The following is a 20,892-nucleotide window of genomic DNA, read 5'->3' on the forward strand; positions in this document are numbered from 1 at the left end:
CTTTGACCTCCTTCAGCATTAATCCCTTCAAGGCGTGTCTCGGCTGAGGCTGTGTTTTCTGTTGGAGTTGTGGATTGTGGATTGTGGATTGTGCTCCGCTGCGCTTCGCGGCCGCGCACTCCACCTAGCCAATGAGTACCACCACAACACGTAGAAAAACCCACAGCGTAAGCGTGACAATAGGGAGACTACGCAGACCAACTTCAACCATAGAGAATAAAGATGGAAACTCTGATGACCCAACAATGGCCAACTACCTAAGCAGTCTTTCAGAAATGGAGTTTAGAGACGAAATATGGAGGTTGCTAACAGAAATCAAAGAAAGTATAAATCAGAACACTAATAAAAATCAAGAGAATATGAAGATAGAAATCAGAAAACTCCAAACTGAAATATCAGATCAGATAACAGGTCTGAAAAACTCAGTAGACGAATTGAAGAACATAATGGATGAGCTTTCCAACAGGTTAACAGCAGCTGAGGATAGAATTAGTGCTTTAGAAGACGAGATGCATAACAAATTTACACAGCAGAAGAGATTGGAAAAAAGCCTCAAATCAAATGATCAGACAATGGAAAATTTACTCAAAGAATATGAGAAGATGAAAATAGAAGTCTTTGATAAGCTCAACAGAAACAACTTTAGAATCATTGGAGTTCCAGAGACCCAAGAAGAAAATCTTCAGGAAGAATCAATGGTTAACAACATCATCACAGAGAAACTACCAGAGCTAAAGAAAACATGTGACCAAATCCTGCATGCCCGAAGAGTACCAGCTAAAAAAGACCCCAGTAGAAACACCCCAAGACACATCCTAGTCACCATGATGAAACCCACCGATAGAGATAGAATACTGCAAGCAGCAAGATCGAAAAGGGAAATTACATTCCAGGGAGCATCCTTGAAATTTACAGCAGACCTGTCACCAGAAACACTCAAGGCCAGAAGGCAGTGGTGGGACGTAGTGGCAAAACTCAATGAAATAAATGCTTCGCCAAGAATACTGCACCCAGCAAAACTAAGTTTCAGGTTTGAAGGATGTATACACGGCTTCACAGACAAACAACAGCTCAAAATCTTTGCAGACTCAAAACCAGCCTTAAAAGAAAAACTGAAAGATCTACTCTAAAAACAAGACAGAACAAAAAACACACCAAACTTCTACACAAAGATGGCAATAAATCCCATGACAATTATTTCTCTCAATGTCAATGGACTAAATGCACCAGTTAAGAGGCACAGAGTGGCGAAATGGATCAAAAAGCTGAAGCCAACCTTCTGCTGTCTACAAGAAACACACCTGAATAGTCAGAATAAACATAGACTCAAAATCAAAGGCTGGAGGAAAATCATTCAAGCAAACAACACCCTTAAAAAAGTGGGGGTGGCCATATTAATATCAGATGACACAAACTTTATACTCAGAAAAGTTGTAAGGGACAAAGATGGATATTATGTACTAATCAAGGGATTTGTACAGCAAGAAGAAATCACTCTCCTAAACATATACGCACCGAATGAGGGTCCAGCAAAGTATTTAATACAATTGTTGACAAATCTGAAGGATATCAATAATAACACAATAATTGTGGAAGACCTCAACACAGGCTTGTCAACACTTGATAGGTCAACCAAATGGAAACCCAACAAAAATATACTAGACCTGAAAAGAGAAATGGATGAAAGAGGCCTAGTAGATATATATATAGGGCACTCTATCCTCAGAAACCTGGATACACATTCTTTTCCAATGTACATGGATCATTCTCCAGGATAGATCACGTGCTGGCACATAAAACATACCTCCATAAAATAAAAAAGATAGACATTTTGCAGGCTGCCTTTGCTGACCACAAGGCTCTGAAGTTAGATGTGAACTGCAAAGGGACACAGAAGAAAAAATTTAACACCTGGAAGTTAAACAGCCTCATACTCAATAACCAGTGGGTCCGAGATGAAATCAAGGAGGAAATCAAAAGGTTCCTGGAAACAAATGACAATAAAGACACAAACTATCAGAACTTATGGGACACAGCAAAAGCAGTACTGAGAGGAAAATTTATAGCTTTGCAAGCACATATCAGGAAGGAAGAAGGAGCTTACCTGAGTAGCCTAATGACACAGCTAATAGAACTAGAAAGTGCTCAACAAAAGGACCCAAAAATAGGGAGACAGAAGGAAATAACAAAGCTGAGAGCAGAAATCAATGAAGCGGAAACCCAAAAAACAATCCGAAAGATCAACGAAAGCAGAAGTTGGTTCTTTGAAAAAATAAACAAGATTGATAGACCATTGGCAAAACTCACAAAGCAAAAGAAAGAGAGAAACTTGATAACGCGTATTAGAAATGAAAAGGGGGAGATCACTACAGATACTGCAGAGATTCAAAGGGTATTCAGACAATACTTTGAGAAACTCTATGCCACTAAATATGAGAACCTGGAAGAAATGGATAAATTTCTGAACTCATATAACCTTCCACGGTTGAATAAAGAAGAGGTAGCATATCTAAACACCCCCATCACTATTGAGGAAATTAAAACTGTAATCAAAAATTTACCCAAAAACAAAAGCCCAGGCCCTGATGGATTCACGAATGAATTCTTTCAAACCTTTCAAGAGGAACTACTACCAATTCTGGCCAGGCTCTTTTATGAAATCGAAAAAACAGGAATACTTCCAAATAGCTTTTATGAAGCCAACATCACCTTAATACCAAAACCTGATAGAGATTCTGCCAAAAAAGAAAATTACAGACCAATATCCCTGATGAACACAGATGCAAAGATCCTCAACAAAATCCTGGCGAACAGGATCCAGTGCCTCATCAAGAAGATCATTCACTTTGATCAAGTAGGTTTCATCCCAGGAATGCAAGGCTGGTTTAACATCCGTAAATCTATCAATATAATACACAACATAAACAACAACAAAAATAAAAATCACATGGTCATATCAATAGATGCAGAAAAAGCATTTGATAAGGTTCAACACCCATTCTTGATGAAAACTCTCAGCAAGATAGGAATAAAAGGAACCTTTCTCAATATAGTCAAAGCCATCTACCAGAAGCCAGTGGCAAATATTATCCTCAATGGAGAAAAACTAAAATCCTTTCCTCTAAATTCTGGTACAAGAGAAGGCTGTCCTCTCTCACCACTCCTATTCAACATAGCACTGGAAGTACTTGCTATAGCGATTAGGCAAGAAAAAGATATCAAGGGAATCCAGATAGGAAAGGAAGAAGTCAAGCTCTCACTGTTTGCAGATGACATGATACTCTACTTAGAAAACCCTAAAGACTCTACCAAAAAGCTTCTAGAAATAATAGATTTGTATAGCAAAGTGGCAGGATACAAAATTAACACACAAAAATCAATGGCCTTTTTATACACTAATAATGATAGGGAAGAAATGGACATTAAGAGAACAATCCCATTCACATTAGTTCCACACAAACTCAAATATCTTGGAGTCAACCTGACTAAAGATGTGAAGGATCTATACAAAGAAAACTACAAAACACTGCTCCAAGAAATAAGAGAGGACACGCGAAAATGGAAACACATACCATGCTCATGGATTGGCAGGATCAACATCATTAAAATGGCAATACTTCCAAAAGCATTGTACAGATTTAACGCGATTCCTCTAAAGATACCCATGACATTCTTCAAAGAAGTGGATCAAATACTTCTGAAATTCATCTGGAACAACAACCTCGAATAGCTAAAGCACTCCTTGGGAAAAGGAATATGGGAGGCATTACTTTCCCCAATTTTAAGTTGTATTACAAAGCAACAGTTATAAAAACAGCATGGTATTGGAATAAAAACAGACCCTCAGATCAGTGGAATAGGCTTGAGTACTCAGAGAAGGTTCCTCAGACATATAACCACCTTGTTTTTGATAAAGGAGCAAGAAATCCTAAATGGAGCAGGGAAAGCCTATTCAACAAGTGGTGTTGGCACAACTGGTTAGCCACTTGCAAAAAAGCGAACTCAGACCCACAGCTAACACCATGTACAAAGGTAAAATCCAAATGGATTAAAGACCTTGATATCAGAACTGAAACTATAAGGTATATAGAACAACATGTAGGTGAAACACTCCAGGACATTGAGACTAAAGGCATCTTTAAGGAGGAGACAGCACTTTCCAAGCAAGTGGAAGCAGAGATAAACAGATGGGACTATATTAAGCTGAAAAGCTTCTGCATCTCAAAGGAAATAGTGCCCAGAATACAAAGGCCACCCACTGAGTGGGAGAAATTATTCACCCAATACACATCAGATAAAGGGCTAATATCCAAAATTTACAAGGTACTGACAGAACTATACAAGAAAAAAACAACTAACCCCAACAAAAAATGGGGAGAAGAAATGAACACTTTGAAAAAGAAGAAAGGCAAATGGCCAAAAGGCACATGAAAAGATGTTCAACATCACTAATTGTCAGGGAGGTGCAAATCAAAACTACTATGAGGTACCACTTCACGCCACTGAGATTGGCACACATCACAAAAAAGGAAAACAAGCAGTGCTGGCGGGGATGTGGAGAGAAAGGAACTCTTTTTCACTGCTGGTGGGAATGCCGTCTAGTACAACCTTTATGGAAAGCGATATGGAGATTCCTTCACAAACTGGAAATTGAGCTTCCATACGATCCAGCTATACCACTCCTAGGAATATACCCAAGAAACACAAAAATACAATACAAAAATCCCTTCCTTACTTCTATATTCATTGCAGCGCTATTTACAATAGCCAGACTCTGGAAACAACCAAGATGCCCTTCAACAGATGAGTGGCTGAAGAAACTGTGGTACATATACACAATGGAATACTATGCAGCCATCAGGAGAGATGAAGTCATGAAGTTTTCCAATACATGGATGTACATGGAATCTATTATGCTGAGTGAAGTAAGTCAGAGGGAGAGAGAAAGACGCAGAATGGTTTCACTCATCTATGGGCTTTAAGAAAAATGAAGGACATTTTTAACAGTATCTCAGAGACAAGAGAGATGAGGGCTGGTAGGTGCAGCTCAGGACATGCAGCTCATCACATAGAGTGATGAGTGCAGTTGCAGAGATGACTACACTGAAAACTATCATAAAATGTGAATGAATGAGGGAAGTAGAAAGCCTGTCTCGAGTACAGGTGTAGGGGGGTGGGGAGGAGGGAGATCTGGGAAATTGGTGGTGGGAATGTTGCACCGGTGAAGGGGGGTGCTCTTTACATGACTGTAATCATACAACTATAATCATGTTTGTAAATCACGGTGTTTAAATAAAGATTAAAAAAAATCTAATTTATTAACTGGCTTATGGGGGGCATACCCAGACTCCCTTGGGGAACACTTTTGCTGGTACAATAAATCTACTGACTTGTTTTTACCACAAGATCACAATTAACATTCATTTGATCAATTGTGAAATAAGTATACTTTTCAGATTTCTTCTATGCTTATATTCTTCTAAACAAATTTTATGTTAAAATTTTTTAAACTTTACCATCCATGTAAATCAACACAAACAAAATTCTATGATTTTGTAAAGTGAAATAGCACATTTGCTGATATTAAATCAAACTGCATTCCAGAAAATATCAGTAGTGGTGAAAGTGAAAACCTTTTACCATTCTTATTACTGTCAATACAATTTTAAGTATTTCCCTAAGTGACTTTGATGGTCTAATTCTGTGAAGTCATTTGCTGAATTACAGAGTACTGATTAAATATAATTAGAAAATGTTAATTAAGGAAGAAGATAGTAATTAACATTTGTATTTCTTTAGAGGAAAGATGCATATAGGATGTGTTATTCCATAGATGGGCTAAATAACATTTGATAATTATCTGATAGAGACTTCCATTATCCATAACTGGATGAGCTTTGGTAAACTAAAAAATCAAAACCAAAGGCTGAAAATCTCCTGGTACTCCTAAGCATGGATAAGGTCAGAAGTAGCTACTGTCACCAAATCTGGTGGGTTTTTAAGTGTAACATTTTCTTATCTATTCTCTGGGGGAGAGTAAATAGGAGTAGAGGATGTTTAATACAACCATTACTGAGAAGTTAAGATTGCTGCTGAACTACAATCTCCAACATAGAGATCAATAGGACAGGGCTTCAAGAGTTCATGCTTAGGGTGGGAGAGAGAGCCAGAGATAAAGCAATAGTGTTTAACACTAATAGTGAGAGGAACAAAGTATGATGAGAAGTGCAAACAGGAACATCTAATAGAGGGAAAATGCTAGAAGAGATGTGACAAAGCTTTGGGGTCAAAGGATAATATCTAAATGATTCTGAAATCGGGATGAGGAGGCATAGAGAAAGAGACTAGAGCTTAATGTACTTGCCTTGCATCATTGCATTTGCAATAACTGTTGAAATCCTGGCACCTCATAGCTTCCCTGAGCATTGCAGGTGTGAACCCCTGAGCACTGCTGAGTGTGTGGTGGAAGGTCTTGGACACTTGGATGGTAGTGAAGGAGCAGTAACTTGTATATCAAAATCACACAGGTTAACATTAAACTAAAATAATATTAAAAATAAAAGTTATGCTGAGATCCTTTGTGCCATATCCCCAATGTCATTACTTTTTATTCTTCCCACAGATAGCAACTAGCTCCAAGTCAGAAAGGCCTGTTCCTCTTGCGTACCATGAGGACAGTGTTGAGGCCTCCAGCCTCCAGAGAGCTTCTCGAGGAATGACTGAGGCTCATCACTCAACTTCCCCCCTCTGCTGTCCTCACTCCCCAGCACAGGCAGACCCTAAACTACTCCAGTTCCGCCACAAGCTGCATCCGTTGGATACATAAACATGTCGTGAAGTGAATACACAATGTGTGCAGACTCACGCAGTCCACAGACACTGCTCCTCCACTCTGTCACCCTGTGGACTAACAACCAGAACGCTTCTCCCTGCCCGAATATTGTGTTCTAGAACCACAAATGAGAGGAATGGAATCAAATGGCCTCGATGGTGTTCACTTGATTAGGACTATGGATCAGCCAAACTGTGAACTCCAAACCTCCTTGGTGCTTTATCTGTGAGAATCCCTGATAGAGGAAGAGTGCCCTGAAGGCAAGTCAGAGGAGAGGGAAAGAAGTTCTCTGTAGTCACTCTTCTGGGTACACTTTATCTTAGTAGGAGAAAATGGGTATCAAATGTTGGTCCAAGTTTCAGTTTGTTTTTATGGTTTAGGAGTCATACTCAGTTCCAAACAGTGCTGAGATTTTGACTGAGGTTCCTGCATGCAAAGCATGAGCTCCAGTCCTTTGAACCTAGTGTAACCAACAAAAGCTGCCATAGTCATCTTACTGGTAAAGATACTATCATGAAAGAAAACATATTAATTCATCAAGAACTATTCCAATTTTGAAACTGTCATATTAAGCTATACTACTGAAAGTAGAGAAGCCTCCAAGGGAACTTCAGGGAGTGAGAGAGAGTGAGAGAGTGAGAGTGAAAGAGAGTGAGAGTGAAAGAGAGAGTGAAAGAGAGAGAGAGAGAGAGAGAGAGAGAGAGAGAGAGAGAGAGAGAGAGAGAGAAAGACAGAATAGTCTAGGTCATCTATGGGTTTTAAGAAAAATTAAAGACATTACTGTAATAAGGCCCAAAGACAATAGAGTTAAGGGCTGGAAGGGCTGAAGGACCGGCTCACAATTTGAAGCTCACCACAAAGAGTAGTGAACGATGTTAGGAAGATAACTACACTAACAGCTAGCATGACAATGTTAAAGAATGAGAGAAGTAGAATGCCTGTCATGAATACAGGCATTGGTGGTGGGAATGTTGCACTGGTGAAGGGAGGTATTCTGTTTATGACTGAAACCCAACTACAAACATGCTTATAATTATGGTGCTTAAATAAAGATTTATATATTAAAAATATATATTAGGGCCCTGAGAAAGTGGTGCTACTTGGCCACTGGTGATGCTAGGGAAGTCATGCGATGCCAGATGGAATTTTGGGCCTTATGAATGCATCCTAATGCTATACTATTTTCCAGCCCCTGTATTTTTGTTGTTTTGTTTTGTTTTTTGGGTCACACTGGGCCACATCGGCCCCACTCCTGTCTTATTCTATATTTGTATGTACTGGCCATTTGACCAATCACATTCAAGACAATAACCCCATAAACCCTTAGTAAGTAAAAAACAAAAACACAAATCCCTCAGGAACCAAAGATAGTACAGAGGGTGGGGCATTTGCCTTGCATGCAAAGTACAGAAGTTTGATTCATAGGACCCCCAATATCCACCACAAGTGATCCTGAGCACAGAACCAGGAAAAAGCTCTGAGCACTGTTAGGCTTGACTTAAAGGCAATTCATTCACACTGCAGCATAGATTCAGGTGTTCCATGTATATGAGACCATCAAAGCCCTATCTCAAGCTTATTTTAGTTACAAATCTACAAAAATCAGTGTGAAATAGAAGTAATATGTCAATACCAGCAGTTTCTCTGGAGGAATAAATGATATCTTTGCATTTTATTTTAAACAAACCTACATTTCACTATTAGTGCTGGAAATATAAAAATGTTCAGTTGATAAATTGGGCTATTTTCATTCTCAATAGTATATATTAAGAACAGCTGGGCTTTCTAGAAAAATCTGAAAAAACTAATTAACAGATAACTTTAATCGCTAAGTTATTTACTTACAAAAACGTCTTTTAAAATAAGGTATTTAAAAGATATTTATATATGCAAAGCTTATTTATTTCATTAAACATATTATATTAAAAGAAATACTCATAAGCTCCTATGCTAGATATATAGAATTCTACAAGGATAAGGTCTTGTGTTGATAGATCTCCACAGACATCAAACTTCTTTAATACATGTAAATTTTTCCCACAGAGAATACAACAAAGTGTGGAGAAAGATTTTTTTCTAACTTGAATCTATATCTATATCTATATCTATATATATACATACACAGTTTTTCAAATTAAGAAAAACATTTTCTTTCCTCTATGACAATAATGGAGTAATTGTGCATAGTAAAAGGTACAACAATATAACTTATTTTGCCTGTAAAGTTTCAAAAGGAGTGAAAACATATTTTAATAGTCCAGGATATTACCCATGTTCCCCTCAGAGCAGGACATTTGACCCATTTTATTTCACTGAGCCTTGGATTCCTTTTCGAATAGATAATCTTTTCACAAAAATACTAAGTCTGTTTCTGAAACTTACTCAAGAAAAACTCAAGGAAAAGTAGTACATCTCACAGTTGGGTTTCCCTCAGCTCCACACGACTCACTGTGGGTTTGCTATGGGACAGTGGCAACAGCAAGAACAGCCCACAGTGAGCACCAACACGAAAGTTTCTGCAGGGCAGTCAGAGGTTGACTCTGTCTCCCAATATAGTGACAAACTTTAGCAACAGGGGAAAAAGGAATTCAACCCAAATACTACATGATGTGTTGTTCATTTTGCCTAAGATAGGTGTCACAAGAAATTCTAGGGAAAGAAACCTATTCCAAGTAAAATAAATCATGGAGTTACTAAAAAGACATAGTCACCCATGTTTACAATCTACCTGGTTGCTTCTCTAGCAGATAAGCTACTTTTATTCAAGATTCCCATTTGATGTTGAATGGTATAGGGGAGAGATACTTGTTTTTTATGCATTTGAGTCCAGTTTAATCTCTAGAATGATCCCTGAGCACAGAGTCTGCAGCAGCCTCAGGTGCCCTGTTAACATCGTCTCTACCACCCCCCACCCCCCCGCCAAAGAATCTTTTATTTAGCACCATAAAGGAGCAAAGTTTGGCCTGGATCTTCCAAACATTGTCAGGTTTAGACCCCAAGCACCACCACGAGATCTGAGCATTAATAGTGCTTTGGCCCCAATGGCTGAGAATTGCTTCGAGACCATTCTTTCTCTTTCTCTTTCTCTCTCCCCCCCCCACCCCCGCTCTCTCTCTCTCCGTTCTCGCTCTCTCTCCCCCTCTCTCCCTCCCTCCCTCCCTCTCTCATACACATACTCTTACTCTCTCTCCTCTCTCTCCTCTCTCTAACATGGGTGAGAAGGAAGAAAATAAATGAGTGAACCACGTTACAATAGGAAAAAAGAAAAACAGAATCAGGAGCAGCTTTCTACTTTAAGATTAGCTTTGGAGGCTTACATTCAAGTCTTTAGTGGGGGGTTCGTGTTACTTATTTGGGGGTTATATCAGCAATACTCAGGAATTATTCTGTGCTCAGAGATCACTGATTGTGCAGGGGATCACTATGCAGCGCCGAAAATTCGAGTCTGGGTTAGTCACATACAAGACAAGCACCTTAATCCCTATACTATCTCTCTGGCTCTCCACACTTGTCTGCCACCCAGGTCTGCAGATATCCTAAACAAGTCAGCATGGTGGATGCAATTCTTTCCCAGGGTTGCTCAGAGGACAAAAGCAAGGAGCCATAGTCAGTCAAATAAGAAACCGCTTGGGCGGGAAGGGAGATGGTGCTGACTCATCAGTAGTGCAGAAGAACCTGATCTTGGGAGCCAGAGAAAATGGCAGGACACCCCAGACAAGGACAAGATGAAGAAATAGGATCACAGCAGCAGCCTCAGCTCAACTCCTGAGGTCTCAGGAATACAGACAACAGAGGTTTAAAAGTTCCACATGAACCACATCTCTGTTTGGAGCCCCCAAAGTCGCTGTGTATTATTTGAAAATACTAAATGCTGGAAAGATAGTACAGGAGGTAGGATACTTGCCTTGCATGTGGCCAACCATGATTTGATCCCAGGCATCATACACAATCCCCAGAGCACTGCCAGTAGTAGTCACTGAGCACAGAGCCAGGAGTAAGTCCTGAGCCTCACCAGGTATTACCCCAAACCAAGCCAAAAAGAAAGAGCCTTTACACAAAGAGCAAGAGGTAGGGCTCAAAATTGGCAAAGCACAAGTTCTGCATGTACGAGGCCTTGGCACTGCATTTCCCTCCTCCCTAGCCCTGCTTGATATAGTCAATGTGGTCTTCCAAAATAATGATATATAAATGAGGTTACTGTGACTAAATGGACTCCTCAAGTCAAGACCGGCCCAAACAATACCCACTGGGTACAACCACAGAGATGGATGCAATTGGATCCAAGGTTAGCTTAAGAATAAAAGCATCGACCATGCTGACCAGAAAAAAGTTACTGAAAACTTCCCATCCAACGTGATCTAACATGTGTGTTCCTAACATGTATGTTCTGCAAGAAGAGCCTATTCTGTGTATCAGGAAAGGAGGGTATGTGCGCCTAAAAGGGAGGGTAGAACAGAGCTTCTCAATTATTTTCTGTCATGCCCCCCTAGGAATAAGGAAACATTTTTGTGTCCCCCACTGCGCGACTGTAAATAGTATCTTTATTAAAATAACTTTAACCTGCAAAACAAAAATATATATAAAATGATTTGAGCTGATTTTTTAATCAGAGGTGATGTCTGGATTAGTGGCTACAATGAGCATGTTTTGCAATGCATAGTTTTTCGAAGCGGGGTTTGAAACAGAACACAGCAACTCTCAGCTCCAGAGACACACAGAGACATAAATTCGGGCTTAGCTTATTATGACAGTGTTTGCTGAGGTCAAATGCGCCCTCCCTTTACGGAGCCTCGAGCCCCCCTAGCGGGCGTGCCCCACTATTTGAGAACCACTGGGGTAGAGCAAATACACACTCACTGAATGCCTCCACTGAGTTACTGACTAAAAATTAATGACTTTCTATGTTTAGTACATGTGAGGTGCAGGGTCAGGGAGAGAGCTTCAAAGACGAGCACACAGGCTTTCCAGCAGGATGCCTGCGACTGCTCCCAATGTTGCCTGGTTCCTAAGCACCTCCAGGAGCAACCGCTAAGTACTAAATAGCTCCAGAGCACCAAAAGATGTCACCTCCCAAACAAACAAAAATAGTAATACATGAATGTATAAGTATAGGTTTCAATTGCTAGGGATTACAAGGAACATATAAAAAAGGGTAATGGAGACAGTGTGTAAATATTAAGATAAGGATTACCTGTGGTGGAAAAAAACATGAAAATCAAGTGAAACAAAATGAGGTTTCCAAAACTGGGATCTGCAAGACCATCTCTCACTAGCTGGGCATTTTCTCAACTCTAAAAGGACCTGATTTATTTACACAATCATCATTCTAGAGCACCCTCTGCTGGGAACGTGTCCTAAAATGCAGGCTCTTATGTTTGCTTTTCAGATCACTTTAAAATAATTTTTTTCTTTGGGTTCCAAAAAGCACCTGTCAGTGGACAATTCCTTCTCCCAGGGAAACCCCAGTCTGATTTAAAATCCAGTTGACAGCATTTTCCCTCTAACCCAAATTGGGTACCTGGTTCATGCTAAACCCTGTCTTATGTTTAGAGACCTGGATAAGATTGGCCCAGGTCTGGGCTGGCATGAAAAATAGGGCAGTTTGGGCACAGCTCCATCTATCCAGGAGGAAGACACCCACATGCCAAAAGACACAGGAGGGATTGGCCTTGAGTCAGCTGGAAAGTTCCCATTCAGCAGAACTAAGGTTGGCCTAGAGAAGCTCCCAACTCCAGGGACAGCTGCTCCTTGCTTTGGGGCATCTAAGGAAGATCAGTTAAGGAATCTGTAACTCATAAATGGGAGTCAGAGTACAGAGGTTCTGGGAATTGAGGGAATCTCATTACCAAAGATGGCAGAAGGGAGGTGGTACTCAAATGTCACAAGTCAAGTTGAAAGCAGCCAGTGGACATGGATGCACAGCTTCAAGTATACACAAATATCCCATGCACCACCACTTCCAATCAAAAGAAGGTGGCTCAAAAAAAAAAAAAAAAAAAGAAGGTGGCTGTAGTGAACAGGAGGCAGGGTTGGGCCGAGGACAGGAGAGGAGAGGAGAGCCTCATTGGCAATTCTCAGTGCAAGGACCAGAGGATGCAATGCAGGGGATAGCCAGGCCCCTTTGGTGGTGCTGGGACCTCCTAGGCCAAACCAGTGGTACAACTGAGGTCAGGTAGGAGCCAGAAAGTAAATGCATGTGGGGATTCTAACTGCTGTAAACCTGGCCCTAGAACTACTTTCTGACCCAAGAAGCCTGCTGCAGGTTCTAAAATGCTATCACATAAAAACATGCCACAGTGAGAAGTGAATTCATGGTGAGTAGATCACAGAGGACTAGAAGGAAAAACCCTCCACCACTCTAACAGCAGCTCCCCATTCATATACCCTTAAACTCAATTCCCAAAAGGCCCAAGGTGTGTGAAGAACACAGGCTTACGCTGTATGAGGACACTGACACTCAGGTTTCCTCAACCTATAGGTTCCACATTTAGAAGCTCAACTACCCAGTTGGTATCAGATGGCTCCTTTGAATCAACTAGAAGAGACTTGAACACCATCATTTTGGTATATATGCAGGGTCCCAGGAATCAATTTCCACAGAAAACAAAGGGTCACTGTAGTTAGGTTTTGGGTTCAGGTCCCCAGACCCCTGGGTTGTTCAAAGAACAACTGTACTAAGTTCAAAGTAAAACCAATGGCAGCACACACACTAAGTGTGTGGTCCTAAAGGGACCTGCCTTTCCCCAGGAGAGGCTCAACTAAGTAAGTTGGCAGGAAGCGGCCTGCTTGACCTCCAGGGTCAGCCCAGAGTGTTCATGTTACCAAGATGTGGGAGGTCCTGGTGAGCCACTGAAAAAAGCAGACTTGCTTCCCAGTCTCCCCTGGGTTTCATACTTCCTTGATAGAAACAGGATGTCCCCACATGAGATCTTTATATGATCTAGATCAGTGATTGCCAAAGTGCCCAATACCTCTGGAAGATAGATACGATGATCCAGGAGGCAGTTCCTTAGGTGGAAGAGAATGAAAAGACAGTGGCAGATGAAATAAGTTTGGAAAGTTCAGATCTAGGTTTTCCTTACCTGGGAAAAAGCAATTAATTCAGGGGGTTCCCCAAAATTTCTGAGGAATTCAGAAATTCAGAGCATGTTCACATGAAAGATACAGAGTGGGGGAGCCAGAGAGATGGTACAGCTAAGTAGGGCACTTGCCTTGCATGCATCTGACCTGAATTTGATCACTGCACCCCATATGGTCCAGTGAGCCCACACAGGTGTGATCCAATGAGTACAGAACCAGGAATAAGCCCTGAGCACAGCTGGGTGTGAGTCCAAAACAAAACAAACAAACAAACAAACAAACAAAAAAAGCAAAGTGGCAAAGACTGAGAAGGTTCTCTTGAGTTAGAATTGAAACACAGCAGGCTGAGGAAGGAAGGTTCTCTGTTCATGTAGTGATTGAGTTCTGTCCACACACTTTGCAATGAATGGGGTGATTTCAGTTCAACAAACCTTGTCCAAGAATCAGGAATACAGATAAGAGAAATTCCCATCACTTTGGTTTACTAGGTCCATGGGTTTTCTGAATCAATAAAAATTTAATATGTGTTCCCGGCTTTTTCACAATGCCATTTGCTACTTCTATGCAGTACATTTTGCACTTCCTCATGTACTACTCTTGTAAAAGTAACTGCATTGTTTCTGGGACCATTTTCCAGGGAGGCAGAGCACATGGAGATTAAAATTAGGTTCCAGGCCTCACAAGCCCAGGAGGAAGTCCCCTATGCCTGCTGTAAACTTGGAAGTTAATCACTATTGAGGGACATTTTAACCATACAATGGCATGATTAATGCCTTCTTGAGGTTGTGGTGAAGATTGTACTAGAAAAGATGGAGCGATAGTACAGTGAGTAAGGAATTTGCCTTATATGCAGATGAACAAGGTTCAATCCCTAGCACAACACATGAATTCCCAAATCCCTATCAGGTGTGACCCCTGAACACAGAGCCAAGATTGATCCCCTGAGCATAAGCAGGTGTGGATCCCATATATAAATGGAAAAAAAAAAAAGATTGTATTACATAAGGTGACATTACTTAAAGGTGAATATCTAGTGAGCAATGGCCTGTCCTACTTCAATTTGCTTTTCTTTTCAGTTGCCTACAGACTAGAATATACATTATGAAATGAATACATGATATATCTCCATGTAGTAAAAAAAAAAAAACAAAAAAAAAAAAAACAAAAAACTGTTCAGAGCAGCATTATCACAGACTTTTCTTTTTCTTTTATTTTTTGGTTTTTGGGTCATACGTGGCTGAGCTCAGGGGTTACTCCTGGCTCTGCACTCAGAAATTGCTCCTGGCAGGCTCAGCAGATCATATAGGATGCCGGGATTCGAATTATGGTCCATCATGGATCAGTTGCTTGCAAGGCAAACACCCTACCACTGTGCAATCTCTCCAGCCCTATCGTAGACTTCTCTAAAGTTTGCAATATCATCCCCAAGAAATATGCTGAAATAATTCAAGAAGGCAGTAGTGTCTGGAGTGCAACTGTGTGTTACTGTTTATTTAAAGATAGATTTTGAGAATAAGTTTTTCTGAAAAGGGAGAGGTAGGCCAAATAAATTTGGAAACCTGTAGCTATACACAATAATGCTATGGAAACAGCCATGTATCCATCAGCAAGTGTAATGATAAAAGTATTTATACAGTCTATGTATACAACACAGTATTATTTAGCTCTAAAATGGGAATTTGGGGTTGGAGCCTTGCATGCAGCTTGGTTTCTTTGAGGCAGATATGTTAAAATATATTGATTTTTTATTTCTACACTATAACACTTCGATTAAAATAGGTCTTTTTTAAAAAAATTGTTTGTTTTTGTTTTGTTTTTGTCATACCCAGTCATACTCAATATGGAACTACTCTTGGCTTTGAGCTCAGGGAGTCGCAGGAATTGAAACTGGATTGGCCACGTGCAAGGCAATCTTTTCTTTTTAATTGACTTTTTAAATTATTTTTATATAAAACTTAATTGAATCATTGTGAGATAGTTACAAAATTGTTCATGATTGAGTTTCAGTAATATAATCTTCAAACACCCTTCATCAGACACACTTCTGCCACCTATGTCCCCAGTTTCCCTCTGACCCTTCTGACCTCCGTTGCCACTCTTCCATCTCTATGACATTTTTTCTCTCTTTTCCACCCTTTTTAGGTAAACTGCAACTTGTTATATTATTATCTCCTTTCAGCACTCAGTTCCTTTCCAGAGTGATCATTTCCAGCTATCATTGTCAGAGTAATCCCTTCTCTGTCCTAACTGCACTCCCTCACCCTTTTGTTACAAGCTTCTTACCATAAACAGTCCTCCTGGATCTCATCTCTATTGTCTTTGGGTATTATTACCACATTATTATTATTATTTTTAAATATCCGAATTCTGTCTTGTAAATTTCGGACTGTACAATTCCACTATATATCTTTCTGGCTATATATTTTACTTCAAAACTAAGAATAGTTTTGAAATTAACAACTGCTCTAGAAGTGCAAGATTTTTTTAATTGATGAACAATGCAAAAGATATAAAATTTTATTATTAAAATATATTCTTTTATTTTCTTCGTGAATACCAGAGAAACACATAAACAATTTTTTTTTAACATGGTAGGTAGGAAGAAACCCTGGTCAAATAACTACTTAATCAGAATCAGAAAAGCCATTAAAAACAAATATGTGAGAAATATATGGCAAGAGCAATCACATAAGGAAAATTTATAAGGTGGAGGAATTACATTACCAGGAAGCAAACTGCCACCAGGGAAGACCCTACCACTGCTCTGGCATTGACTAACTCCAAAGAGACTTCTCTTAACATCCAGATGACTTAGCAACAGTAACAACCTGCTTGCAGGGCAGGGCTCTCCGCATCTAATAGTGAGGTGAAACTAGAGGACCCTCCACGTCAACCCAACTTCCATGAAGGAAATGCACAGAAACCAGAATCTTTAAACTATAGGAACCTGACACCAACAACAGCTAAGTTTCACCGGGACCAAGGAGAATGACTCAGGGGTAGCCTGGTATGCCTGGAGCCCAGAGTCGGTCTCATGCTGGAAAACTTCAGGGGTGAGGTCTCCTTGTATTTAGAGTTTTAGACCAAGGCTTTTTTTCCTGTTATCTCATATTTTGCTGGGCCTATGCAAACAACAGCGATTGCCACTCTCACGCCATTACTACTGTATTTTTTAAAACACTTATCCTTTAATAAAGAAAAAAAACAGCTTACTAAACTAAAAAAAATAAAGTAACTGTAGTAAAATGCCTGTCTCGAATACAGGCAGGGGATGGAAAGGGGGTGAGGGGGCTTTGGTGGTAGGAATGTTGTACTGTTGAAGGAGGTGTTCTGTTTATGACTGAAACCCAACTACAATCATGATTGTAATCATGGTGCTTAAATAAAGTATATTAAAAATAAAGGTGGAAGAGTTACACGGGAGAAAGACCAGGAATAGGGATATAGTTAGTTATTGTAATAAAAGCCTTATAAATTCATCTTTACTAGGGGAGGGGAAGGGGGAAGGAAGGAGGGAAACTAGGGGCACTGGTGGTGGGAAATGTGCACTGATGAAGTGTGTTGGATATTGTATAACTGAAACTAAATCATGAACAACTTTGTGTCAAAGTGATGTAATCAAAGAATCTATAAAAAATTAAAAATTCATCTTTAATACATCAAAGTCATCTCTCTATAACTGGTCAAAGTAAATATTTTCAGTTCTAGGGAATATGAGGCCTTCCAGGGCAAATCCTCTATTCCACTCTTGCAGACCTAATTCAAAAGGGCTTGGGATATAGCTCAGCAATGTTAGCTTTGCATGTGTAAGGTCCTAGATTCAACTCACATAAACCCTTGATCAGTTGGTTTCTCTCACACAAATGGGTTTGGTTATGTGATCATCAAATTATTTTCCAATTCTAATTTTTGGGATGAAAGAAGGGCCTTCCTCACACATATTAGGCATACACTCTAACACAAGGCACATGCCAGGAACCAAAAAATTTCCTTACAAAACCTGATAGGCTAGATTTTGCTTGAGGGTAGTAGTTAGCTTAGCTCTTATCCAGAGAAATAAAAAGACAAACAGGTGGTCAGGAAATGTTTTAATGAACAAAGATGTTTTAAGATGTTTTGTATTCAGGGGTCCTAAAATTGATCCCCACACCACAAAGTCCCAGGGTACACTAGAAAGGCCTCAAAACACAAATAAACATATAAAGGATTCCTATTCTGTCTTGCTGTCTCTCAGGGAATATTTCTTCTTTCAGATAAATTTAAAGCTGAAAAGTTTCTCACAGAATCTACATTTCCATTAAAAATGTTTTAAGTTGGGGCCGAAGAGATAGCATGAAGTAAGGCATTTGCCTTGCATACAGAAGGTCGGTGGTTCAAATCCCAGCATCCCATATGGTCCCCCAAGCGTAACAGGAGTAATTTCTGAGCATAGAGCCAGGAGTCACCCCTTAGTGCTGCTGGGTGTGACCCCAAAACAAAACAAACAAAAACAAAAAACAAAAAAATGTTATAAGTCTGTTTTTATTAAAACACTATTTACCCTTCTTTAAAAATTCTTCTATCTTAAAAATGAACAACTGTCAAATTCTATTTTAAGAACCTCAAAGTTTTCTCATGGATGGTTCTCAAAATACAGAATGAAGTATATGGGTCAGTAATCTCAAATATATATCACTTTAATAGATATTGTTTTTGGCAAAGTCCCCCAAGAAAAGTCTGATCTAGAAGATGGAGAATTATTTAAAGGACACACATTTTAGTGAGGGGAAAAACGAAAACAACCAAGCAAACAATATGCACACAAGTACTTCTGTAAAAAAGAAAAAAAAGAAAAATGCGTGTATGCCTCTCCTCACGTTCTCATTTGTATATACTACAGGAACACTTTTGAAAGGATAGGTTCCTCAACTCTCAGAAATAGTTTCAAAAGGTTCATATTTTTTTTTTTTTTTTTGGTTTTTGGGCCACACCCGTTTGACGCTCAGGGGTTACTCCTGGCTATGTGCTCAGAAATCGCCCCTGGCTTGGGGGGACCATATGGGACACCGGGGGATCAAACCGTGGTCCGTTCCTTGGTAGCGCTTACAAGGCAGACACCTTATCTCCAGCGCCACCTTCCCGGCCCAAATGGTTCATATTTTACTTCATTTTTCGATACTCATTATTCTATGTTTAGTATCAGATGTGATGCCCAAAACAATAAAAAAGAGACCATTCAAATACTATATCTGTAGCAAAGAAAATTCAATCCAAAGACCCTGCACATAGAAAAGGAATATATATGGACAGTCTGTGAAAGACTATTTCATGAGTAAAATGCCATACCTCAGCTCCACCCATCCATTTAGGCTCATCAGGAAATTCGGCACACAAAACATCTTCTGACTGATCAGTCCCCAAGACATGGTAGCAGAGTTTTTGGTGGAGATTGGTAGATGTCTCTGTGCCTGTGGGTATGAAGAATGCAGAAATGCAGCTGGTGATTTTAAGAAAACATGTTCCAGTCATGTCAAATTGATAGAGAATAAAAAAGCCAGCCCACAGAATATGTTTTCAAAAGTCATTATCTGATCAAATATTGTTATTCAAAACATACAAGGACTCCAAAAATGCAACAAAATGGTGGTGGGAACAAGATGGCCAAATATGGAAAACCTATGTCTTTATTCTGCAAAACCTTAGATTAATCACAGAAAGGTACCAAAAGTTCTGATGAACAAGGGGCAGAGTGGAATTTTGCAGATGAAGATCCCAATGTAGACCAAGAAAGCAAGTAATTGGGAGAACTTCTATGGTACAAAATTTTCTCTGCTAAGACTGACCACTTAGCACACCAATTCTATAGTTGTATCATAAAGCTAGAATGGGAAGCAAGAAACTAAACCAAGCACAGAGTAACAAATTGGCAGGCACCATCCTGGTGACCCTTCATATCCTTACTGCTGGGAGCTATATGAACTCACACTGTCATATTAGAGGGCTAACAAGTAGTCCCCTACATCATAACATCTAAGATTGCTGGCAAGAGGTTATTATCTGCTTCTTAGAAACAGAGAAATTCAAGCAAATTGCTAAGTTGAGCTCCAAACAATGCAGTTACTTTTATAAGAGTAGAACATGAGGAAGTGTGAATTTTGAGCTCCAACAGCCCAGGCTAAGCTATATCTCCAGCTACAGCTCAAGTGAGCTATAGCCACCCCAAGCTAAAAGCTGGTATCTGAGTTACTTGCTTATGGAGTGAGAGAGGAGAGAGAGAAGAGAGAGAGGAGAGAGAGGATAGAGGAGAGAGAGAGGAGAAAGAGAGGAGAGAGGAGAGAGAGAGGTGAGAGAGAGGTGAGAGAGAGAGAGAGAGAGAGAGAGAGAGAGAGAGAGAGAGAGAGATAGATTCAGATCTTTCTGTTCCATAGCTGACTGCCAGTAAGCAAGTAGCACTCTATGTATGTCTGGACCTCTTCTCTCCATAAAGGACAGTTAGCAAGGGGGAAAATTTGTGTCATACACTCTGGTCAGTCCTTGAAGGCACACTCTGTGACCAAGAATCCAGCTACCTTTTATGCCCACCACCAATACAGGTATTTCAGGCAGACGCAGGCCTGTCTGGCCACAAAAGGGCAACCAGGGCTGCTAAACACCAGCAACCTTAACCCCTTGGTTGCTACTCTTGGCCTTTCAAACTTGGTGTTCAGGTACCAGTGGACAGCCTAAATGCGACTTAACTTGTTCACACATGGCAATTTGTTCAAACTGGCTTGCTGTCACTGGACACTCATGACTGTGTATCTCCAGGTCTGCTCAAAATGGTCCCCAGGAGCCCATAGCATTCTGGGCTCAAAATCCTGTCTTAACTCACTGGAACTTGTTGTACAGGTGCCGTTGGTCACTTGGAATCTCATACCTGGCTCACCCAGAAGTGTTAAGTGTTTTAATTGGTACTGAATACTCACTGGGCACCTGTAATGGCATGCCCCTAATCACCAGTT

At 40.1% G+C, this 20,892-nt stretch overlaps 1 protein-coding gene across 1 annotated transcript in view; it reads right to left on the minus strand.

The window, feature by feature from the left end:
- PREP (prolyl endopeptidase) overlaps positions 1-20,892 on the minus strand; it is a 129,416-nt gene that overhangs the window by 75,344 nt on the left and 33,180 nt on the right. Inside the window, exon 6 of the mRNA XM_049771175.1 lies at positions 19,238-19,359. Within this exon, the coding sequence (XP_049627132.1) occupies positions 19,238-19,359 (122 nt within the window). The remainder of the gene's footprint in view (positions 1-19,237; positions 19,360-20,892) is intronic.

Source organism: Suncus etruscus, chromosome 4 (assembly GCF_024139225.1).
Source record: "Suncus etruscus isolate mSunEtr1 chromosome 4, mSunEtr1.pri.cur, whole genome shotgun sequence".
Classification (NCBI taxonomy): domain Eukaryota; kingdom Metazoa; phylum Chordata; class Mammalia; order Eulipotyphla; family Soricidae; genus Suncus; species Suncus etruscus.